The 25,230-nt window shown below is 41.6% G+C and overlaps 1 protein-coding gene across 8 annotated transcripts; it reads left to right on the top strand.

Moving 5' to 3' along the window:
- The first annotated feature begins 9,893 nt into the window (after positions 1 to 9,893).
- Positions 9,894 to 23,262, top strand: ATP23 (ATP23 metallopeptidase and ATP synthase assembly factor homolog). Of its 8 annotated transcripts, none has more exons than XM_047066525.1 (8): positions 10,219 to 10,262; positions 13,936 to 13,981; positions 14,136 to 14,233; positions 14,664 to 14,745; positions 18,003 to 18,185; positions 18,590 to 18,727; positions 20,318 to 20,401; positions 22,810 to 23,262. In XM_047066525.1, exons 6-8 carry the CDS (start codon positions 18,629 to 18,631, stop codon positions 23,011 to 23,013), a joined length of 387 nt encoding a protein of 128 aa, XP_046922481.1. In that variant the 5' UTR covers positions 10,219 to 10,262; positions 13,936 to 13,981; positions 14,136 to 14,233; positions 14,664 to 14,745; positions 18,003 to 18,185; positions 18,590 to 18,628; the 3' UTR covers positions 23,014 to 23,262. The 8 variants fall into 8 exon arrangements, with proteins under 8 accessions (XP_046922486.1, XP_046922479.1, XP_046922485.1 ...); XM_047066527.1 differs by lacking the exon at positions 18,003 to 18,185 and adding an exon at positions 18,216 to 18,466; XM_047066530.1 differs by lacking the exons at positions 14,136 to 14,233; positions 18,003 to 18,185 and having other exon boundaries at positions 9,894 to 10,262.
- The last annotated feature ends 1,968 nt before the right edge of the window (positions 23,263 to 25,230 follow it).

Consider the following 25,230-nt stretch of genomic DNA (forward strand, 5'->3'; position numbering starts at 1 on the left):
TGATTTCCTTAATCACTACATCCAATGGCCTTTGATCCTCCTCCATGGCTTGCTGTTTCTATAGTATTTGACAAATACTGATTGACCCGTCTTGCTTGAAATGTGGATTTTTGGTTCCTATGTAACTCATTCTCCTGATGCCTCTCTTAGTTTTCTGATGACTTCTTCCGTGTTTACTCTGTTGGTTCTTCTTCCTTACCTTCTTTACATTTGGGTGATTCCCAAGGTTTTGGCTTCAAACTGTTTATCTATTCACTATCTTGGCAGTCACAAACACTACTTTCAGAAGAAAAATATGCACCTTCAATTTAGATGCTTTTGATTAGTTCTTTCCAACATCTGCATGATCTGATCTTAACTATCCATTATGAGAGCCCAGTGTAACTTCTAAAAATCTTTTTCTCTGAATCCCATGGTAACTTTTTTTTAAAAATGGTACTACTTTCAAACTTAGATTAATTAATTAAATATAAGACTTGACTTACTTTCTAGCCTATAAGCTTTTTTTTTTTTTTTTTTAAATTTTTTTTTCAATGTTTATTTATTTTTGGGACAGAGAGAGACAGAGCATGAACGGGGGAGGGGCAGAGAGAGAGGGAGACACAGAATCGGAAACAGGCTCCAGGCTCTGAGCCATCAGCCCAGAGCCCGACGCGGGGCTCGAACTCACGGACCGCGAGATCGTGACCTGGCTGAAGTCGGACGCTTAACCGACTGCGCCACCCAGGCGCCCCGCCTATAAGCTTCTTTGAGAACATTTTTGAATTCAACCCTGTGTCTCAGGATGCTAGTGAAACACATGGTGTATTTATCAATCTGTTTGTTCAACATACATTAAGCACCTATTATATATTGTGCTAGGTGCTGGATAAGGGGTGGAAAAAACATATTTGGTTTCTGCCCTCACAGAATTTATAGTCTTAAGAAATAACAAATACAGGGGCCCCTGGGTGGCTCAGTCGGTTAACTAGCCGACTTCAGCTCAGGTCATGATCTCGCGGTCCATGAGTTTGAGCCCCGCGTCGGGCTCTGTGCTGACAGCTCGGAGCCTGGAGCCTGCTTCGGATTCTGTGTCTCCCTCTCTCTGACCCTCCCCCATTCATGCTCTGTCTCTCTCTGTCTCAAAAATAAATAAACGTTAAAAAAAATAAAAAAAAAAGAAATAACAAATACATATTGTGCTACATGTTTAATAAAACTTTGAGGGAATGAATCTTACATCTTTAACTCCTGTTTTTTTTTTTTTCAATGTTTATTTATTTTTGGGACAGAGAGAGACAGAGCATGAACGGGGGAGGGGCAGAGACAGAGGGAGACACAGAATCGGAAACAGGCTCCAGGCTCTGAGCCGTCAGCCCAGAGCCTGACGCGGGGCTCGAACTCACAGACCGCGAGATCGTGACCTGGCTGAAGTCGGACGCTTAACCGACTGCGCCACCCAGGCGCCCCTTTAACTCCTGTTTTATCCTCTCTCCCTTACATTTCCTGCACCCTTTGCCCAGATGATCCCACAGATTTCTCAAACTCAACAGCTGAATTAGATTCATGTGCAGTGGACACCCATGACCAAGAAGTTTGTCCTGTGCTAAAAAAACCTCAGAGTCAAGCACCTACTCTCTCCAAACCTTCTGATGATTTTAGCATTTATTAGTATTTAGTATTTAGTTACCACCTCCTCCTTCTTACCTAGGGGAAAAATTGGTATTATTCTCTTTGATTCTTTCCTCTTTCCTCATATTTAGTTCTTTTCATTCAAACACTTACCATTCTTGTTTAGGGCCTTTTATCTGTAGCAGAGGTTGAAAATTAGTGACCCATGGGACTGTATCTAGCCGGCCAGTTTTATTTGTCCTGTATAATATTTTACAAATACGGTGTTCTTGTATCTCGGAAAAAATTTGAAAATCTGGCAACACGGACTCTTCACTCATGCAAGAATTGCCTGGAGTTTTAGATGAGACATCTAAACTACCGCTAATCTCTACCATTCCTTATTCTTCTTACATCAAATTCATTTACTCATTTATGAAATCTTAATCCTTAGTTTAGGCATGTGAGTGTGCAATCTCTGGCCTATGTGATCACCGGATGTTAGTGCTAGAAGAGGTATTAAGAGATCATCTTGTCTAACAGTCTCCTTCCTCCTCCTCTCTCTAAGAGATAAAGAATTGAGGCCCAAAGATCTTATATTACCTGACCAATGTTATACAGCTAATGTGTAACAGGATTCTATTATTTGCCATTAGACGCCTTCCTCACCTGGGTGGGGTGAGTCCTTAATCTAGACCTAGTGTCCCTTGAATTCCCCATCCAGAGCCCTCACATAGAATTTTCAGGTTCAAGGTCTCTGGGCTTAAAACTCTTGCTTTATCAGGCCCTGAGGCCTGAGTCCTTTATCAGGTAAACTACAGGTAAACTAATTCTCAAAAATTAAAATATCTGTCCCAACCTTCCTAGTCTTTTTCTTCTAGTGCTTACCTATATATCTCTCATTTTCCTGGGGTGTTTGTGTGTTATCCAAAACATACCCTAGGCATTCCAACCTTTTTGATTTGTTTAGTGCTGTCCTCTCACCTAGATTATCTTTCCCCAAACTCTGCCTGACATAGCTTTTCTACCCTTTAAAGTCTATTTGAATGCTATCTCTCCCATACAGTGTAGTAGTTAAGGTGGTTTTCAAGGGACAGAATTGGCTTGAAATCCTGGCTCTTGTCTTTACCAGCTATGTGACCCTGGACAATTTATCTGATCTCTGTAAACCTGTTTCCTCTTTTGTAAAAGGGGAGTACCATCCCCTTTTACAAAAGGTTAAACGTGATCCCACTGGTTGAAAGCCTTTCTGTGTATTGCAGGAATCCCATCTCACTTTTTTGCTTCAAACATTGCCTTGATTTATAGTTCCTCATGTTAGTTATTCTGGTATTCATCATACTATTCATCTTACTAGTTTTTCATTAAATATCATAAATATGCAATTATGTTATAGTTATTCTTTCACAATAAATGAGGGCAGAAACTTTGTCTTACATGTGTTTATATTTCTCACTGTACTTAATAAGAGCTTGTAATTACTGAGTTAATAAATAGGAATATAACCTTTCTGAGATGTTGCTAAATTCTATAAAAATAGAATAAACACAATAGTAATAGAGGAATCTCATATTATTCCCTTACCAGGACCTAGGGAAGAATTTTTCTCAGGTTTCTGTACCAAACTATACTTCTGTCTTTTAAAAAAAATTTTTTTTAACGTTTATTTATTTTTGAGACAGAGAGATAGGGCATGAATGGGGTGGGTCAGAGAGAGAGAGGGAGACACAGAATCTGAAACAGGCTCCAGGCTCTGAGCTGTCAGCACAGAGCCCGACGCGGGGCTCAAACCCACGAACTGTGAGATCGTGACCTGAGCTGAAGTCGGACGCTTAGCCGACTGAGCCACCCAGGCGCCCCTAACGTTTATTTATTTTTGAGACAGAGAGAGACACAGCATGAATGGGGGAAGGTCAGAGAGAGGGAGACACAGAATCCGAAGCAGGCTCCAGGCTCCGAGCTGTCAGCACAGAGCTTGACGTGGGGCTCGAACTCACGGACCGCGAGATCATGACCTGAGCCAAAGTCGGACGCTTAGCCGACTGAGCCACCCAGGCGCCCTTACTTCTCTTAAACAACTTAAAAAAAAATCTTACAGACCATGTGAAACTTAGAACTATGTTTTGCTTTAGTTGCTAGGGACCTCAGACTAATTTGTGGTAGCATGCCTCTACCAATTACATAGGACCTTTTGGCATGATTATTTTGGGGGTATTAACATACCCTTGCCTTTATTTTCTTTGTTTTCCAATAACTTTTTACCTTTTCCTATCATTTTTCTCCTATTATAGCATATATCTCTTTCTGAGCACACTCAATCTTTTCTGAGACTGGTGGGGGCATTGATAAATTATATGCATCTATAAGATACATTTAAAAAATAGTTCTCTCAGGTTGTTAGAGTATCAAATTTCTTTTGATCTTCTATTTCACAGAGAGCCATCATCTATTTCAAAGTCATCGGGAGAGCACTTCCCCAACTTCCTTCCTCACTTACAAAGTTAGTCACACCTTTAAAAGAGCAACATTATGGGGCGCCTGGGTGTCTCAGTCAGTAAAGCGTCTGACTTCAGCTCGGGTCATGATCTCACAGTTCATGAGTTTGAGCCCCCACATTGGGCACTGTGCTGACAGCTCAGAGCCTGGAGCCTGCTTCGGATCCTGTGTCTCCCTCTCTCTCTGCCCTTCCCCAGCTCCCACTCTGTCTCTCTCTCTCTCTCAAAAATAAACATTAGAAAAAATAAAAGAGCAACATTTTATATGTCCTGAAAAAAATATATTTGTCATGTGGAATACAGATAAGCAGAGAGCAGAATAGCAAAAAACAGAAAAACCCACCATGTGGTAAGAACCTACATATCGCTGCTTTCATAACCCACTTTTCTCTCTTAACAATGTACTTTACATATCTTTTCTTATCACTAAATAGTCTTCTAAATAATTTTTAACGGTTCAAGGCATCCCACTGATTATGTATCAGGGTAGTCAATCGGATTGCAACTCTACATTCCCTTCCTATAAAACCTGAAGATGCTCTTTTTTTCTTTCAATGTTTATTCATTTTTGAGAGAGTGAGAGAGAGAGAGAGAGAGAGAGAAAGTGCCAGCAGGGGAGGGGCAGAGAGAGAGGGCGACACAGGATTCAAAGCAGGCTCCAGGCTCTGAGCTGTCAGCATAGAGCCAGATGTGGGGCTCAAACCCATGAACTGTGAGATCATGACCTGAGCCGAAGTTGGACGATTAACTGACTGAGCCACCCAGGCGCCCCATAAAACCTGAAGATGCTTTTAAGGAAACTAACATAAGTGAACTTCTCTTATTTGCAACCATGTTATCCATGTCTAAGAAGTATGGGTATAATGCATTTCGCCTATCTTTCATTGGTGGACAAGCTGAAATGAACTCCATCCAGCTTAGTATGTGTGCAGTTTTGATTACTTCCTTTTGAGAACTTCCTAGAAGTACACTTCCTTAGTCAAAGTATATATACGTTTTAAGGATACAGAGTCCTAAAATGCCTGGGGGGGTGCCTATTTAACTGAGCCCTTGCCCAACACATATATTATTTTCTTTTTAATCTTTGCCAATTTTTTTTCTGCATACTCTTTTTTAAAAAATGTTTATTCATTTTGGAGAGAGCGAGTGTGAGCAGGGGAGGGGCAGAGAGTGAGGGGGACAGAGGATCTGAAGCAGACTGGGAGCCTGATGTGGGCTCAAACTCAGCAACTGTGAGATCATGACCTGAGCCAAAGTTGGATGCTCAAGCAACTGAACCACCCAGGCTCCCCAATCTTTGCCAATGTAATAAGCATTTAATATTCCATTTATAATATTACTAATGTGACTGAGTATACATATTATTTGCCATATATATGTATTTTGATATATCTTCATTACTCTTGCCAACTTATAATAGATTTTAAATTATAAACATCCACAACCCCCTTTGACATCTTCCTACCAGGTTCCATTTCCTAAGCTATTTATGTACTTGATGTGTGGATCTTATCTCCTCCTATTTCTTTACAGAATCATTCAATCAGTTTTCTCTTTGTTGGCAGTATCTTTAACCTCTGACTACTAGTTTTTTTTTTTTTTTCTCTTGTACTAATAAACACCACTACGTCTCCTCTTCTTAAAGAAAAATCCTAAATTTTTTCTTTTCCTTGCCATTCTTCTCTGGCTACTGACCTTTATCTTTTCCTTTACAGCCAAACTTCTTGAAAGAATTGTCTTCACGTGCTGCGTCCGCTTCATCTCTTGTCTCTTCAATTCACTACAAAACAAGATTTACATTCAGGTCTTCAAAAGCCTTCTCTGTTGCTAAGATTTTAACAACGATTACATCCTATGCATATTTATGAAAAAGCAGGGTACAAGATGATTTTCCCCAAATAAACTCAACTGTGTAAAAAACATTTGGGCTGAGAAAACAGTGATAGGTAATACCTGACAAATTGAAGTCACTTCTAGGTAGTGGGGAGGACGGGTGCCTTTTTTCTTTTTACTCACCTGAAAACAATTTACTTTGATATTAGAACACATTGCAATGTAATATTGTTATTATCAACTTAAATTTTCTACAAGGAAGAAAAAAACTTAGAGAAGTGACACGAGCCACTGGGCCACACTTACTTTCTTCTCCAGGAGGGCGTGACCCAGAGCCCCCTCCTCCCCCCCCCCTCCCGGGGGGGCAGGTGTCCCCGGCGCGGGCACGACTGGATGACCTCCTGAGAGGACAGTCTTGTCTTAGAAAGGCCCTCATGCCCCTCATGCTGATCCCAAATGACCTCTGAGCATCCCGGACTCTACTGCCTAACAGCTTCAAACCGCGGATAACCGCCAATCGCTTCCAGTTGCCCTGGCAACAGCCAACAACCCTCGCCCCGCCTAACCCGGCGTCTGTAGGTCGTCCCAGAATGCTGCGCGCCTTCTCTCATTCTCTTCTGGTTCGGAGGGCTGACTCCTTCCGGAAGTAGATGCCTGTCAGTCTCCTGTGACTGCTGGCGAAGAGGCGTTTTTCTGCGGAGGGCTGGGGGGCTTGGGGGGCTGGGGGGGCGGGGTGGGGGGGGATGTTTTGTTCTTTCCCAACATTCAAAATGACTGGAGAGCTTAGGAAAGGCTGTAAAGCCATCCCATTTTTGTGGGCCCTAGATAAATGGATTAAACCTTATTAAAAAGCTGAAAGATGGAACACACTTTAAAATGATATGCAACTTCACGTGTTGCTGTGACATGCTTAAACAACTTACAAGTGAAAAGCAACTATTTTTGCTTTAGAAAACGAAGAGAAGCCCCAAAACAAAACACCCACGTCTCAGCCACAGAGAAATAAACACTGGGGTAGCCTTCCAGACTCTTGCCACAGATACAGTAAATGAAATTTCAAAATGGGATCGCGTTTATGCTGTTTTGTAACTTAACTTTTCTGAATATGTTTAAAAGGACACTACAACAATATGGTTTCACGTATTCCATTGTATCTCTTGGACACTGAAACAGTTTCTGTCCTTTTTGCTCTTGTTTGGTGCTGCAATGGAGAAATGAAAATCCTTGTAGCTAACTCTTTGCTCATGTTCTCATTTCTTTGTGATAATTACTTTTCTCTTTCTTAAATTAGTCCTTTGTGTTTGCACTTCCTTATCTCGCCCACAACACCTTCCCATTCCACTCTGTCTTTATACTGTAAAGTGATGAAGGTACACACACGGCATCCAAAGCCTACCCAGTTCTTTAAAGTTTACTTTTCTGATTGTAAAGGTAATACGTGCTTATTGTGGGACACTAGGAAAATTCAGAATATAATAAAAATATCCCAATATCTAGGCATCTACTGATCATGTTTTGGTGTAATTTTTTTCTAGTTTTCCTTCTTTGTTGCCTTCAGTGATGAATATTGAAAAAAATATTTGCTAATTTGGTAGGGGAAAGTTACAGCTTTTAATCTGCATTTTTTTCCTTATTCATGTAGCTGGATAGGATTTCCCATAGTATTTCACATGCTTACAGGCTATGGTCCATCTCAGGCCCCATCTTCTCTAGACTTTCCTTAGTATTGCAGACTCATTACAATAACTTGTAATGGCGTAGTTTTCTATATGTTTATGTGGTAGCTCCCTAACTAGATTGAAAGTTGGTTGTGTGGTCCTGGATAAATTATTCAATATTGCTGAGCCCACTTTCTTTATCAGCAAAATAGTGATAATAACACTTATTTTGCAGGGTTGTAGTCAAGATTAGAAATAATGAATTTAAGGTGAGCTCAATAAAGTGGCTTAAAAAAGTATTATAGCTTTAGCAATCTGTATTTAGGAGGTGTTCATGTTTTCGTATTTCAGATGAATGAATAATCCTAGCAACCCATCCAATTTGTGTGTTTTTCATTTCCCCCCTCTATTAGCCCATTCGTTTTGCCCTTTTATGCTATTTCTTCATGGTTTTCCTTGTAATTACAACATGTATCCTTGACTAAATAAATCTACAAATTAGTACTTTTACCACTTCCCAATCAATACAAAGCCAGTAGAACACTGTTTAACCCACATGGCTTTTGCTGTCATTTATTCTACATACATTTCATTTTTATCTTTCTATGATTTTTTTTTTCTTTTTACCTTTTGACCTCTTTCACCTGGATCTCCCATTCTCTACTCCCACCTCTGGCAACTACCAACCTGTTCTCTGTATCCTTGAACTTGTGGGCTTTTGTTTTTGTTTTTTTAGTTTGCATATCTGAGAGAAATCATGGTATTTGTCTCTCTGTGTCTGACTTATTTCCCTTAGCATAATGTCCTCGCAGTCCATCCATGTTGTTGCAAATGGCAAGATTTCGTTCTTTTTATTTTTTGACTGGACAATATTCCGTTGTGTATTTATACCGCTATTTCTTCACTCATTCTTCAACGGACACTTAGGTTGCTTCCATATTTTGGCTATTGTAAACCATGCTGCAGTGAACATGGGGTGCATATATCATTTCAAGTTAGTGTTTCTGTTTTCTTCGGCTAAATACCCAGAAGTGGAATTGCTGGATCATATATGTTGGTTCTATTTTTAATTTTTTGAGGGTTCTCCAGGCTGTTTTTCACAGCGGCTTCACCAATTTACATTTCCATTAACAGTGCACAAGGGTTCCCAATTTTCCACATATTCATCAACACTTGTTATTTCTTGTCTTTTAGATAATAGACATTCTGAGAGGTGTGAGGTGATATCTCATTGTGGTTTCGATTTGCACTCAATCTAGATATTTATGAAGCACTCATGACACATAAAGTACTCTTTATAATCCTCAAGGTCTCTTGAACACGAATAATTTCAATGTGTTTCTCACATAAACCATATGCTCCTCTTCAACCTCATCAATTCTCTTATTATTGCCTTCTCAGTCTCTGCCATTATGCTTGGTCCATCATAGTAGGTGCTGAAGAAATATGTGAGTTGAACTGGGTAATTTAGTGGAAAAAGAGAAACACAAATTAGTTAAAACCCGACAAGTTGTGATGAAAATGATAACAGATGCAAAGTACTTGATACGCTGGGAGACCAGGAGAGAATAATTTTGATTAAGATATCTGGGAATACCTTGCAGAGTGGGTAGATTTGATCACGACCTGGATCATAAGGACTGAGGAAAAGGGCTTAATAGATGGAAGTGAGTTAAGGCTTGGAGATGGAAGGAAACTGGTTGTGTTATGTTATCAGAAAGTTATTTGGGGTGGCAAGAGAGTGGGGTGGATGAATGGGCCCAGGTGAGACAGAAAAAAAGTAGTTGTGCCCCATATTTTGAGGATTTTGAGATGGCCAGTCATTATAATTGCAGCTTTTAAACGTTTCTGAGAAGTACTGCTTTCAATATGGCTTGGGATGTCAGGAGACAGGTGGGCCAGACTGCAATTGGTCTGCTGGTTGGAAAAGGCAAGGGACTGGGACGGTGCCTGAGACCTTCGGAGCTTGAAGGGATTTAGTGGCCAGTACCGAGGAAGGCGTGTCCACAAGGAGGCGGGCTGCATAACCACGCTTAAGAGGACGGGCCAACCAAGCCTAGGGGGAGCAGCGAAGCCCACAGCAGTGTCCGAGACGCCTGCAAGGGCGCTTGCCAGGCCCGAGTCTTTCGGCCTGTAGGCGATCCAGAGCTCCGAACCCTCTCGGCCCCCTCTCCTCCCTGGGCATCTAGCCCCGCCCCTTCCCGCCTCTTCCCGCCCCTTCTCGTCCCTCCCGCGCCTCTGGCCCCGCCCCTCGCCTGGTCTCTAGCCCCGCCCCTCCCCGCGCCTCTCGCCCCGCCCAGCGTCCCTTGCTGGGCTCGGAGGCCCAGCAGCCGCAAAGTCCTCAGATACTGTGTGTGGCGGTCACCCTGCCTGGGGCCGGTTCGGCCGGGCACAAGGAGGATCTGGGCGGCCCGGTTGGCGGGAAGGAGGTTGCCTTCCCCGGGTCTCACACCCGGCCGCCCGAGGCAGGAGGAAGCAGCGGCGAAGTCTGCGGGCGGCATGGCTGGAGCTCCGGACGAGAGCGGGCCCGGTTCTGCTGCGGGGGAACAAATGCAGCAGCAACACGTCGCGTGCCAGGTCTTCCCCGAGCGGCTGGCTCAGGGGAATCCCCAGCAAGGGTTCCTTTCCAGCTTCTTCACCAACAACCAGAAGTGCCAGCTTATGCTCCTGAAGACGCTGCAGACAAGTAGGAACCGTGACCCGGAGGCCGGGGGTCGGCGGGGTGGTGTCTGCGACCCAGAGGGCAGGGGTCTCTGGGTTCACCCCCAGGTGTGGCATGAGCAGGGTTCAGGCACCTCTGCGCAGAATCCGGACAGATTCGGCCTCGTGGGGGCGGGGTGGTGGTGGTGGTGGGGTTTGGGCCTCAGTTTCCCTATCAGAGGTGGTGTTGGGGCCTTTCAGCCCTACTCTTGCTTGTGGATTGAGGAAGGAGTTGGATAGGAGTTTGCCCTTTTCAGTCACACTCACGGGTCTGATAGATCCTCTGATTTCTCATGTAAATTATGCAGCAGTATGGGGACTTCAGCGTGTGGGCGAAGCAGAGTTTTAAAGAGACTCGTTAATTAAGGCATTACTGCCGGCAGGGCAAAAACAGTTTTGCAAACTACCTTCGTTGGAAGGGGTTCTTAACCTTCATGCATGGATGAGCTTCCCAGCGTAGAAACCTCTGAAATGGACTACGAAATCGTGTGCATGCATCTGAGTGCATTTTTCTGGGAGAGAGTTCTAACTTCATCATATTCTGGAAGAGGCCACGTACCCCCAAAGAGTCAAGGATCACTGCTGTGGGTTAAATAGGGACACAACTGACCAATTTCTCCAGCCCCAGGGACATTACACTAGAGATTTCTTAACTCCTTTACATTGACATGGACTTCCTAAGTTTACTTCAGATACATTTAGAAAATCGAAGTCTTAAACCTACTTGTCCGAAAGCAAGGTTACTATTTCATAGCTGGCCAATCACAGTTCAAAAGCCAACCACCTAGAGATTTTCCAGCCTTCTTGAGTTTATCCGCATGTTAGGGAATCCAGGGAGGGGGGAGGGGAAAGGGGCTAATGGGAATGATGAGGTTGTATTCACTTGGAAATATGTATCCAATGCCTCCTAAGTTCTGGTGTGGGGAAATACAAAGATGAGTAAGGGTCTGGACGGTGCATTTTATTTTATTTTTATTTTATTTTTATTTTTTTTAATATATTTTTTTCAACGTTTATTTATTTTTGGGACAGAGAGAGACAGAGCATGAACGGGGGAGGGGCAGAGAGAGAGGGAGACACAGAATCGGAAACAGGCTTCAGGCTCTGAGCCATCAGCCCAGAGCCCGACGCGGGGCTCGAACCCACGGACCGGGAGATCGTGACCTGGCTGAAGTCGGACGCTTAACCGACTGCGCCACCCAGGCGCCCCTGGACGGTGCATTTTAGAGGTTGAAAGTGGAACACCGTAGAAAGACCTGGGCTGCAGAGTTGGATATAGGTTCAGATCTGGTCCCTCTCCTTATCAGGTGTGGAAGACTGACTTAACTCTCTGATCTCCTTTATCCTTATCTGCACACACAAAAAGGGAAGGGTAGGGATAAAAATACCTCTTTTAGGGTTGTTGTGAGGAATGGATTTTATGAAGGTAGATTGCGACCATATCAGGAGCTGAGTAATGGCTAACTGTGCTTACAGTGGAAGAGACAAACAGTGGAGGCGATGTAGAGAAAGGATGTGAGGAGGGTGGCGAGCTGAGCATGAACCCCAGTAGGAATTAGCAAGTCTCAATTAGCAAGAACCCCTGGAGGGATGCTGGGAGAAGTGTCAGTGGTATTAAAGCATCAATTTACAGCTTTACAATCCTAAACCTGGGACCCGGCCTCAAGGGAGATCTTTGTTCTCTCTCGCGCTCTCGCTCTCTCTTTTAAATTTAAATCCAAGTTAGTTAACATATAGTGTAATGATGATTTCAGGAGTAGAATTTAGTGATTCATCACTTACATCTAACACCCAACGCTCTTTTTTTTTTTTTTTTTAAAGCAAATCCATTCTAAATACTGCAGGTCCTGTCTGAACCACTGTGCTCCCTGCAATAATAATAATAATAATAATAATAATAATAATAATCTATTATTATTTTAGTAAGAGTACTATAGACTTTGGGACCCACTTCAACTTTGTAAAACTCTCTTAGTTGCTTGAATAATAAAACACTTAATATGGTTCTTGACGCCTGATATACACTAAAAACACTTATTACTAATAATTGTTTTACTGTTCATACTCTTAAGAGGGGGCAGTTAAAGTAGTAAGCTATATCTGTCTTTTTCATCTCCCTACTTTTCTTTTACTCACTTGTTTTTCCTTTCAGCACTTAAAAAAAAACCTTGGTTTCGTTTTCTAATTTTTTGCCTATGTCATATGGTATGCAGTGCATTTGTGTGCTGAGATAAGACCCCTATGTGGAAAGTTGATATTAGAGGCATTTGGGTTTGTTTTACTTTCCCGTAATTATTGCAGGCTAATAGATGCTTAGAGGTGGAAGGTCCTGGGGCCCCTGGGTGGCTCAGTTGGTTGAGCATCTGACTGCAGCCCAGGTCATGATCTCGTGGTCCGTGAGTTCAAACCCCACGTTGGGCTCTGTGTTGACAGCTCAGAGCCTGGCGCCTGCTTTGGATTCTGTGTCTCCCTCTCTCTCTCTGCCCCTCCTCCACTTACGCTGTGTCTCTCTCTGTCTCTCAAAAGAATGAAAAATGTTAAAAAAATAATTTAAAAAAAAGCAGTGGAAGGTCCCCCAGGAGTTATCTAGGCCTTCGCACACTACACTGGAAAACCACTGTGCCATCACTGACTAGGGAGTTTATACACCTCTGCTGGAACAGGTTACCAGTTCTTCGAGGCTCCTTGTGGCTACCTGTATATTGTAGTCACAGCTTTAATTGTTGGGAAATCCTTTCTCATACTGTAACTTCTACTCTTTGGTCCCTGTTCTGCTCTCTGAACAAATATTATCTGCATCTATTCCCACACGGCAGCCCTTCAGATACTTGAGGCCATTGTCGTCCGAGTTAAGATTTTTATTCTCCCTTCCACCTCCACACCCACAACTCCTTTCTTGCTTCTTACTGAGCATAGTCCTGTACTGTTCTAGTTGCCTTCCCCCGGGGAAGAGCTGAAGTTGGCAGGTCCTGTTTAGAGTGTGCTACTTAGAATGGGACACTGTTACCCTGCGGTCTGATCAGGAAAGACGCCAATGAGCCACTTACTCCCTTCCTCTCATCTGGATGCTGTGCCGCAGTTCATTTCTACGGAGAGGCCCCAAATTCCCTCATTCTTTTGGTATATGCTTTAATACAATGTTTTCGATCATGTAACTAAACATGGGCTTTACAAGCATGTTTGATATCATTTGAGATGTTTAGTAGTATCCATCTTGGTATTTGTGTCACAGTTTTATTTCATTAAGGACTTATTTTTATGTTAATTTAAGCTTGTCTTTTCATATCCATCTTTTACCAGTTTTAAGGTAGTATTACTTCATTAAGATTTGTGGCTTACTTTTCTTTTTTTTTTTAATGTTTTTTACTTATTTTTGAGAGACAGCAAGACAATGTGAGCAGGGGAGGGACAGAGAGAGGAAGACACAGAATCCGAAGCAGGCTCCGGGCTCCGAGCTGTCAGCACAGAGCCCGATGCGGGGCTCGAACCCACAAACCATGAGATCATGACCTGAGCCAAAGTCAGATGCTTAACCGACTGAGCCACCCAGGCGGCCCATGACTTACTCTTTCATAATATCCTATACTGCTTTTTGGAGAATTTAATTGGTGCTCTTTTTTCCTGATTAGCATACCTAATTGAATCAAATATCTTTCTAGATCCCTACGTCAAACTTCTACTTGATGCCATGAAGCACTCAGGTTGGTAAGTAAATCTATTTAAAGTGGTCGTCTGTATTCCGGCTGCTAAAAACAAACAAACAAAAAACACCCCAAACTGCAACTTCTGACAGTTTTTCACTTCTGGCCACAAAGCCTTTTCCATATGGTAGGTGTTGGTGATTCTGCATTCTTTCCAGACAGGTCTGGCTCTCTTCAGACATCTTCCGCCCTAACTCTAAATCTCTGGCTCTACCGTTCACCTCCGGTATTTAGTAAAGACCACACTTAAAGTCTTGTAAGTAATTACCAAACCTGGCTTTCCCGCTTTACCAGCCTCAGCATCGTCCTTCATGGAGAAGAAATCTCGGCTTGTTATGTAGGAGCCTTCTGGGTGTTGTTGAACCTTGAGGAAATTAGAGAAAGTGACATCTGAGGTCCACTTCTTCACAGTCTGGCCCAAGGATAGCAACTCCAGCATACTTCCAATGTGGCCTTAATCAGTTGACCGGATGCTTGATGGAACCTCGTCATGGGAGTTGAACTAGGATAGATTTTGCAGGGATGATTTCCTTATTTTACAGATGAGACAACTGAGTCTTGAAGGTGTTAGTTTTGAAAGGGCTTGATGATATGGGGCTCCCGACTCCTTGCCCAGGGCTGTTTCCCTCGCACCACTTGCACACTGCTTTTGCGCATTGTTTCTTTAATCCATTCTTGCCTTTTAGTGCTGTTAACAAAGAAAGACACTTTTCTTGTGAAGACTGTGATGGAAATGTCAGTGGAGGTTTTGATGCTTCAACATCTCAGGTAGGTATTTTTGCCAAGTTGTTCTCTTTCCTGATGTTTGCTAAGCACCTTCCACATGCTGGGCGTTCTGTTTGGTAGACTTTGTGTACGATTCAAAAACTGAATCTTATGGTTCTTACTCTTAAGGAGCTTATGCTTTCCTAAGGGAGATGAGCCACGAACACAGAATGATAAAAATTTGAGGGAGGTTAAACTATTTTACGTGGGTGTAGTTACCACAATGGGACTGTGATATGAATGAAAAATACCAACAGATTCAGCTAGAGCATATAAAGCTTCTTCAGGGACAAAGAAGACAAAGACTATTGCCCACGGAAGGGGTATCGTGAGCAAAGGTGGTGTATTGGGAAAGGACAAAGTATATTTAGGGAATGGCATGTTGTCTAGTGTAGCAACTGTCTCCTTTGCACAGGTTGCTCTGTCTGGCAGGCTCCCTTCCCCACCCTCAAATTTAACTCCTAGTCATCCCTGAGATCCTCATTTAAACATTCCTTCTGCAGAGAAGCCTTTCCCAATCCTCCAGACCAAGTCAGGCATTCTCATTGTATGCATTCATGACATCTTGGATTTTTCTTCATGACACCTGTCACTGCACGTATTTAAACATTTTGGCAACTGTTTGATTAATTTCTAGGGCAAGACTGTGTGGGGAATATGGGGAAATAGGGTTGGAAAGAAAGGTAAGCTGTATGGTGGGAGGCTTTGAATGCTTAAAGAGTTTCACCTGTACCTGGTGAGAAGTGATATACCTTTGAACATTTTTGATTAGGGGCATAAGGTTTCTCATTTGGAAAATATGGCTAATGATTATATCTGTCTCATAGAACAGTTATTAGAATTAAATGCGATACCTCATGGAAGGTGCTTAGCATAGTAAGCACAGTAAGCATTCAATAAATATTATTAGTTTTAAGTAATTGGAGAGTTTTGACAGTATCTTGGAGTTGGTAGAAGAATTATATTACCCTCATGTGATGAGGGTAGATGAAGGTTTTATAAGTAACACCTCCCATCTTGAACATATCACCCTGTTTAACAATACTTACTTGTTTCCTCCTGGGGAATTATATATATATTTTGGTTATTTATAGCTGTTTCACAGTAATCATGAGGAAAAAAAAAAAACAGCATAGGAGTGAGAGGTCTGGGTCTTGGAGTCTGGTAGAATTGAGTTCAAATCCAGTTCCCCTGCTTATTGGCTGTGGGGCTTGGGCAAGCTGTTTGCCTTATGCTCAGTTTCCTCATTTGTAAACTGATAATAACAACCCCTAATAGCTCTCAAAGTGGGTCTTGGTAAATTCATCCCCCCCCCCCCCCCCGCCTTGGGGTTAAATAGAGTGGACATTTTGAACTTGTATCTTACTTCTCAGTAGTGTTGAGCATAGTTGGGCACTCCTTTTATTTTTTTTAAGTTATAATTTGTATTGTGAAGTGTCTCATTCACACAGAAGAGCAAGAAACCTATACGTATGCTTTTGGTCACAGTAATAAAATGAGCACCCGTGTAACTGCCACCAGATTTGAGAAATAGCACATTGCCAGGATTTCAGAAGATTGTGTGCCCCTCTTGGATCACATTTCGTCTCCCTTTCTTACTCTGACTTTTGTGATAATCATTCCCTGCTGTTCTGAATAGTTTTACCATCTCTGTGTACAAACAATGTGTTATTTAGTTGCCTGGCTTTTAAGTTTTATACAGGGAATATTTTGAGTTCTGTGTGATACTTTGTAGTTTTATGAAATCATGCAGTAGTTTCCCGGAACAATTCTTTTGTTGAGCGTCCTGAGATTCTTCCATGTTGTTGTACACACCTCTGGTTTGTGTAGTTTGGCTGTTGTATAGTGTTCCTCTGTATGTCTATACTGCAGTTTACCGTATTTATTGTTTCCAACTTTGTTATTAAGAACAATACTGCTGTGGATATTTTTCACATCTTCTCCTGGTGCACATGTGCAAAAGTCACTCCTGTGTCTATGCCTAGGAACAGAATTACTGGGTCATATAATATGCATACACTTGGCTTTAGCAGGTAATGTCAGACACTTTCTTCCCCTGGTTTCCAGTATATGACCCTCTGCTAGCTCACCTCCCTCTACCAGCTGTTACACGTGAAGTCTCTTAATCCTCAGTGTTAGATCCCCTTCTTTTCTTCCTCTGTACTCTGCCAAGGGGATCTCATTTCTTTTCCTAGGTCAGAGCTCTCTTTTGAACTTTACATCTGTATATCCAGATGCCCACTTAGTACCTACACTTGGATGTCTTAAAGGCACCCGAGACCTCACAAATTTGTTCGAGTCCAAACTGATGATTTATACCATCCCCTATCCCCACCCAACCTGGTGTTGTTGTAGTTTTGCATATCTCAGTGAATGGTACCACCATCTATCCTGTTACCCAAGCTAGAAATGTAGAGATCATCCTTGTACCTCTGATTCCCTTCCCATATTCTATCACTAACTTTTGTCCAATTTGCTTCCTAAATATTTTATTTTGGGGGGGGGGGATCTTACTGTCCCTGCTCAGGTACCATTATCTCTTGCCTAGAATACCTCATTAGCCTTCAACCAGTCTCTCGGCACCCAGTTTGGTCATCTGCTTATTTTTACAACTGGAGTCAAAGGATAAAAACAAACAAAAGCACCTCCCTGTCTCACTACTCCCTTTCAGTGACTTCCCACTGTTCTCAGGATACAGAGTGATCTGGCTCTAGCGGACCTCACCAGCCTTATCTCATGCCTGTCACCTGCAGCTCTGTGCTTCAGCAATACGGGCCTGCTTCCAGCCTCTCGTTCTGTTCCTTAAGTGCTCCTCTCCTTTGCACAGGTTGCTCCGTCTGGCAGGCTTCCTTCCCACCCTCAAATTTAACTCCTAGTCATCCCTGAGATCCTCATTTAAACATTCCTTCTGCAGAGAAGCCTTTCCCAATCCTCCAGACCAAGTCAGGCATTCTCATTGTATGCATTCATGACATCTTGGGTTTTTCTTCATGACACCTGTCACTGCACGTATTTAACATTTTGGCAACTGTTTGATTAATTTCTAGGGCCATTAGTATATATTATAAATTTTAGTTATAAATTATAAGTAGTAGATCTCAATAAATATTAGTTGAAGGATGAATGTTGGATGAATGTATATATCATTCATGTTGGATGAATGGCACATATCTCAGTGTCTGGAACATAGTACATAGTAAGTACACAATAAATGGTAACTATTATTACTAGGATCCCTCATGTCTTTATTATTCTTATAGGGTCCTGCTCAGTGTGCTGTTGGCTTTTTGCACTTCTTTCTGAAGGTCTTTCTGAGGATTTTTCCTGGCAATTCTAGTAGACTGAGACAGTGGTGGTCATTCATTGTTGATTCATTGCTCATTCAGAAACTTGATAAGAAGCAGTTTACATATATTCTCATTTAATTCTCACAATTCTCTGAGGTAGGTACTCTCATGATCTCCTTTTTATAGTTGAGGAAACTGAGGCACAGAGACAGAGGTTAAGAAACGTGCCCAAGGTCACCGAGTTAGTAAGGAGTGGGGCTGGAGTTTGAACCTGTCTGCTGCATTCCAAAGCCCGCTCCTAATATGGTGCTGTGGAGTCCACCAGCTCACCGAGGATGGCATTTAAGTGCTGCTGTAGTTGAGAGAGAAGAGGGAGAAGTTGGTCACTGGGAAGGCTTAATGGAACGGGTACATTAGAGCCAGACCGTGATCAGTAGGTAGGTGTAGGGTTGAGGGAGTAGGGTGGGTGAAGGCTCTGCCCAGCTGGTGAGAAGATGGGATTTACAAAAAGAGAGCGGATATTATAAATATGGAACTTCCCTTATTTTGTTGCCTCCTAGATTGTGTTATGCCAGAACAACATCGGTAATCAGGCCCATATGAACAGAGTGGTCACCCATGAGCTCATTCATGCGTTTGATCACTGTCGTGCTCACGTCCACTGGTTCACCGATGTCAGACATTTGGCCTGCTCGGAGGTGAGTCTTATCGTAAAAGATCTTCCCCCTGGAGCACTCTGAGTTTGGATATTTTATTGAAGCATAATTTACTTAAACATATTCCTTTTCTTATTGTCGTGGCTCCATGCCATTCTTAGGTTTCCGTTTTTAACGACTGAACACAATTTTGAGACACGAGACATTTTAAGCATCTTTTTAGAATTGTCTGAATTATAACCTTTAAATTTTATACTAGTGGTGACTTGATAATTATAAACTATTTTTCCTTCTGTGGATTCTTACTTTGTTCACCACAGTCCATTGAGGTAGATGCTACCATCCCCATTTTATATATGTCAAAAGCGAGGCATTTTTTAGATCCATGGGTTCAGAAGTGGCAGAGGCAGAATTACAACCCGAGTTCTTAACGGGTTTGTGCTCCCTCCTCTAGGTAAAGCTCTTTGCTTGCCTGAGAGTAAAACATTTAGTCTCAAAAATACAACATAAGAAGTTTTTTTTAGTATTAAGCACATTGGATTGTTCTCAGAAGCGCGATATATTTATGCTCTTAGACGTATGTATTTAATACTTGCATTTCATTAATTGAAGAGTGCAGTGTGCTGAGAAGTTAAAAAAACGAATATACATTTCAAGCTGATGCTTTATAACTCAGATTATTTTCTCTCTCCCTTGAAATGAATAAGCAGCCCCATTGCATCTAATTACAACTCATATTATTTGGAGAGTACACTGAAACCTGAGTTTTTAATAAGTCTCTCTCTTGGGTGTTATGAGAATGAATGCCTGTGAGCCAGTTCAAGTGTGTTAGGTGCCTCGAACTCCTCAGAGGAACGAGGCCATGGTATTGTAGAAGTAACAAGAAGTGGGCTATTTCTGGCTGCAGTGCTTTGGCAAAAATGTGGCCAGGTTGGCTGTAGCATCTATGTCGGTAGTTAGAAGACTGTTTCATCTATTGAAGCTACATTTTACCTTAAAAATATAGTAAATTAGAAAATATGCCCTAACTTCAGGCTGTCATGCTCATAGCATGACAGGTGTAGAATGTTCTTGATTCTTTGAAAAATTAAAAACTTAAGTTTCAAGAACTTAATTTTTCATAGGACAGCTGATGCCCTGGAGGAAGGCATGAATTTACACAGGCTTAAGGGAGGTTCCAAGAGAGTTGCGGTGTTTTGGGCTAGCGGTAGGAGGTTCATATTCTCAAAGAGTCTTAGATACTGATGTATTCAATTTTATGCTCACATTGAAATTCACTTTGTAGATCTTTGAAAGCATGCTTTCTTGAAGTCCTTTTGGTAATATATAGAAATATATCTTGTAGAAAGCGTGGACTTTAACTCTGACGTCCAACTTTCTGACTTTTGGTTCCAAAAGAAATTAGTTCTTTCAATAAGGTTATTGTATAAAGTTTTGAAAATTCCCTTTGCTAAATGATTGACCTCCCCCCGCCCCCCGCCAGCCCATTTATTCTGCATTGTCTAGCATAGCTCATAGATATCTGCTCTTTAAAAGTCTATTCTCAGAAAAACATGCTAATGTTAGATTCTCTTACAATTTTTATAGAGCATGAGCACTTATTTTCCTTTTGTTCACCTGTCTTTGTGATAGGTTCGAGCTGCTAACCTTAGTGGAGACTGCTCACTTGTGAATGAAATATTCAGGTTGCATTTTGGATTAAAACAACACCATCAGGTAAAGCTAACATATGAAATCGCTTACCCTCCAGAGTGCTATGAATGGAAATGATGAATAAAGAAATGAGAAGTACATTTAGCATTTGAAATTTGAAAGAACTACTTATATGGAAAGAATACAAAATACATACTGTGTAAGGCAAACAGATGGAATTTAGTTCTATTTTTTATTTTATTATTATTATTTTTTGTTTAAAAAAATTTTTAAGTGTTTATTTTTGAGAGAGAGAGAGACAGAGAGACAGAGAGAGACAGAGTGCAAGAGGGGGAGGGGCAGAGAGGGAGGTAGGACACAGAATCTGAAGTGAACTCCAGGCTCTGAGCCATCAGCACAGAACCCGATGCAGGGCTCAAACCCATGAATTGGGAGATCGTGACCGGAGCCGAAGGTGGATGCTTAACCGACTGAGCCATCCAGGCGCCCCTAGTTCTACTTTGTAATTATGGGTGAGCTGTGTGACTAAGTGAGAGGTTTTAATAGTGAAAAGAACTACAATCTTGTTCTTGGGGTACTTTTGGAAGGGGGGGAGATAAAGAATGGACGTGAAATCACAGCCTGTCTTACTTCTATCCAAGCAGTACTGGACTTAAATTTTGAAATGACCACAGTATTCTTGAGTCAAAAAGTAATACCTTTTGACAGAGACTGCCCTGCCGCACAGATTACGGCTGGTAGCGCCCCTTTCCAGGCCTGACGATGTGATAACAGAGCTTTGAACTGGCACAGACTTGATTATGATAAGTCTCTCTTTTTTCCTTGGGTAGCAGCAGCAGAAAATGAATAGAACTAGCAACAGGATGGAAAATATATGGAGGTAGCAGGACCCTGCTACCCTCCCTGAGAGAGAGAGAGAGAGAGAGCGTGAGAGAGAGCACGTGTGTGTGTGTGCAGGAGTGAGCAGGGGAGGGGCAGATCGAGAGGGAGAAGAGAATCCCAAGTAGGTTCTGTGCTGTCAGTGAAGAGTCCAACATGGGGCTCGATCTTACTGTGACATCATGACCTGAGCCGAAATCAAGAGTCAGACACTTAACCGACTGAGCCACCCAGGTGCCCCTGAAATTGTAGTTTTAATAGAAATATATTTTGAGAAGAATTAAACCTGACCTGTGGTCTATACATGTGTCTTCCAAAACTGTAGCTCCAGGAGATAAGTTTTTACCATCCTTTTTCTTCCTGGAAGGGAGAAATTTCCTCTTTCTGGCAATTGTTGTCATAGCTCCAGGTGGTTCTTCCTCTCTTTCTTCTTCCTTTCTGCCTGGAGTGTATTTTTAAGATCGTTGGTTAGTGTAATTTAGGTCAAAAGCACTGATTTATATTTTCATACTAGTGAGCATCTCTGGCTCAGGCACGCTAACCAGGGTGAAATAAAATAGGGAACACACATAGAAAGTGAATGATTGACAGGATGCACAGCCATAAGAACCAGTATTTGGTTATTTTTCATGAAAAGGTTAAATGCTATTATTTTGAGCTTTAGTTTGGGCCTAGTGGAGAAATAAATTGATTTAAAAGTCTCTAAGAATTGGAATGGCAGGACCTAACATATTTAGGGTACTGAGAAATTCTAGCCTATTACTGTGTAACATTAGATAAATTATTTTCTTAGGTACCCATTGCAAAGAACGCTCAGGAAAAAAAAAAGTTGTTTGATTTTTTTTTCCCCCCTGAAAAATTAAGACGCCTTTAAATTTTGTGTGTGCATGTGTGGTTTCCTCTTGCCTCCATGGGAGAGCGCCCCTCTTGAAGGAAGAGTTATCTAGTATGGGCCATCTGAAAAGTAGAGGAGAGAGACATAGAAGTAAAGTATGTTTTAAATCTATTTAAATTTTATTAAAAATCCAACCAGAACCTTATTTATAGAGTTTTGTTTTGTTTTGATATTTGCAAATTGGGACTGACTGTTTGTTGGACTGCCTGAAACTTCAGAGAATGACGTCTGGTTATATTACTGGAAATGATGAAAAAAATGGAGGAGGTCTTACTTATACCTAAATAATTTTAGACTGAGTTTAACATATTCCATAATTTAAGAATTATGTTTCCACTTTCTTTTTTTCTATTTTATTTTATTTTATTATTTTAGAGAGAGAGTGACAGTGCAAGCAAGGGTGAGGGGCAGAGGGAGAGAGAGAGAGAATCTTAATCAGGTTCTACTCTTAGCACGGAGCCCAATGCAGGACTCGATCCCACAGTCCTGGGATCATGACCTGAACTGAAATCAAGAGTTGGACATTCAACAGACTGAGCCACCCAAGCACTCCAATGTTTCTTCTTTAGAATGACATAAATTTATAAAATAATATGAAAGGGAATTAATTCTGATGTGGTTAGACACTATATAAAATATTATTTTATGATTAAATTTTCATATAAAATTAAAGCCACATACTTTTCTTTCTCCTTAGACTTGTGTGCGAGACAGAGCCATTCTTTCTATCCTGGCTGTTAGGAATATCAGCAAAGAAGTAGCTCAAAAGGCCGTTGATGAAGTTTTCGAGTCTTGTTTCAATGACCATGAACCTTTTGGAAGGATCCCACATAACAAGACTTATGCAAGATATGCTCATAGAGACTTTCAAAACCGTGATCGGTATTACTCAAATATATGAAGACAATGACATTTTATGTTATGGAGCTTCTGTGATCATGAAGAAAATATTGTTCTCAAGTGGACAAATATATGAAATGTAAATGATCAATTAAATACATTTAAAACACAGAAGATGCTGATTCTAGCGTATGTTCAGAAAAAGTGGCTGTGGTAAAAGTGAAACTGCCTTAAACTCCAAGGCAAAAATTGTAACTTTACAGTTAGCCATTTGGTAAATAAGGCAAATAAATTACATTCTTGTATTCTCTATGTTGTACTTGCGTTTTTTTATTATTTGAATTTTTAAAAAAATTGTGATTTGTTTTTATTACATGTGGTTATTTTTTTTTTTTTTAATTTTTTTTTTTCAACGTTTATTTATTTTTGGGACAGAGAGAGACAGAGCATGAACGGGGGAGGGGCAGAGAGAGAGGGAGACACAGAATCGGAAACAGGTTCCAGGCTCTGAGCCCTCAGCCCAGAGCCCGACGCGGGGCTCGACGGGGGGCTCGAACTCACGGACCGCGAGATCGTGACCTGGCTGAAGTCGGACGCTTAACCGACTGCGCCACCCAGGCGCCCCTACATGTGGTTATTTTAAAATTTGATTATGGGGGCACCAGGGTAGCTCAGTTGGTTAAGCAACTGACTTTGGCTCAGGTCATGATCTCATGGTTCATGAGTTTGAGCCCCGCATCAGACTCTCTGCTGTCAGTGCAGAGCCTATATTTGGATCCTCTGTCCTCCTCTCTCTGCCCCTCCACTGCTCATGCTGTCTCTCTCTCAAAAATGAATAAACATTAAAAAAATAAAATTTGATTATGAAACCTGTGAAGTGTGCTCTTGTACGAAGTTGATAGGTGACTACTGTTGGTATTTACATTAAATGTAAAGAAAAATATACTGATTTCATTACAGGACATTTACTGAGATATTAGCATGATCAAAGTATGTAAGGAATGAAAGTTGGGAATGATTTCATTCAATGATCAATGCTTCCCTTCTCCCTGTTCTTTCAACATGTATGTTGGGACCCTATGTCTTAATTTTCTGGGGACAGCCCTGATTAGACTCTTCTTTTGTAAAGACAATGCATTAAATTTATAATTTAATTGAATTTAATTTTTATGTATTTATAAGATTTTTCATGTAATCATTCTCAAATGTTTTGTCAAGTCCTATGTTTGAGTTTTATTATTTTTGTTTTTTAATTAAAAATTTTTTAAAGTTTATTTTGAGAGGGAGAAATCATGAGCAGGGGTGGGACAGAGAGAGTGGGGAGAGGGAATCCCAAGCAGGCTCTGCTCTGTGTCAGCACGGAGCCTGATGTGGGGCTCAAACCCACAAACTGAGATCATGACCTGAGCCGAAATCAAGACGCTTAAATGACTGAACCACCCAGGCGCCCCTTTATGTCTGAGTTTTAGATTCAGAAAACTGGTCATCTTATCTATCGGAGCTGCATCTTCCACTTGTCCCTGGCAAACATCTCTTGGCCTGTGTCCAGGCTGAAAGAGTGATGCCTGTGTGTAGATGTGGCTAATCAAGGATTTAAAGACAATGAAGTTAGCATTACTTCTTTAGAGTTAAAATTTAAAGTTATAAAGTGATACTCAAGCTTAAGAACTTATTAAATATTAGAACAAGGTTTGAGGATTCTGGGAAGATAACAGAGTAGGAAACAACAGAAATCTGTCTTCCCACCTAGACAAAGTTGCACTGGCAGAATCTTATATAAATATTTTGGATCTCAACTCCAAAGGCTCCTAACTTTCAAGAAAAGGCTTTGGTGGTAAATTGCAGTTAATTTCGATAAATTTCAGCTCTTAGCCTAGTAGTAGCTACCCATTTCCCACCATTCTATATATGCTCCCATCAGGCAGCTATGTATGTGTTCCTGGAGTAGCTTGTACACAGATTGTGGAGTTAGGGTGGGCAAAAAGGACCCTGTCTTCTGTATATTTGGGACCTGCTCTGATCGCTGCTTCTGAACACAGAGGTTCAAAGAGGTGGTGGCATTGTTGCATCCCCCCCCCCCCATTTTTGCCAATGCCAACTGCTTCCCATTTGGCTGAAGTGACTTCTAGCGTCATTAAAGGGGCTGGCGCCTTTCTTTTTTGCCCCTCACTTTCCCCATTTGGGAACCAGACACTGAAACTAAGACCATTCAAAAATAATGTCATATACAGGGGGAATTAGAAAGTCACCAGGCATGCCCAGGAAATGGTGCTGGCTC

The sequence above is a fragment of the Lynx rufus genome, unplaced genomic scaffold (assembly GCF_022079265.1).
Source record: "Lynx rufus isolate CCGP_SWC_20201006 ecotype Redwood Valley unplaced genomic scaffold, mLynRuf1.p SCAF_7, whole genome shotgun sequence".
Taxonomy (NCBI): Eukaryota; Metazoa; Chordata; class Mammalia; order Carnivora; family Felidae; genus Lynx; species Lynx rufus.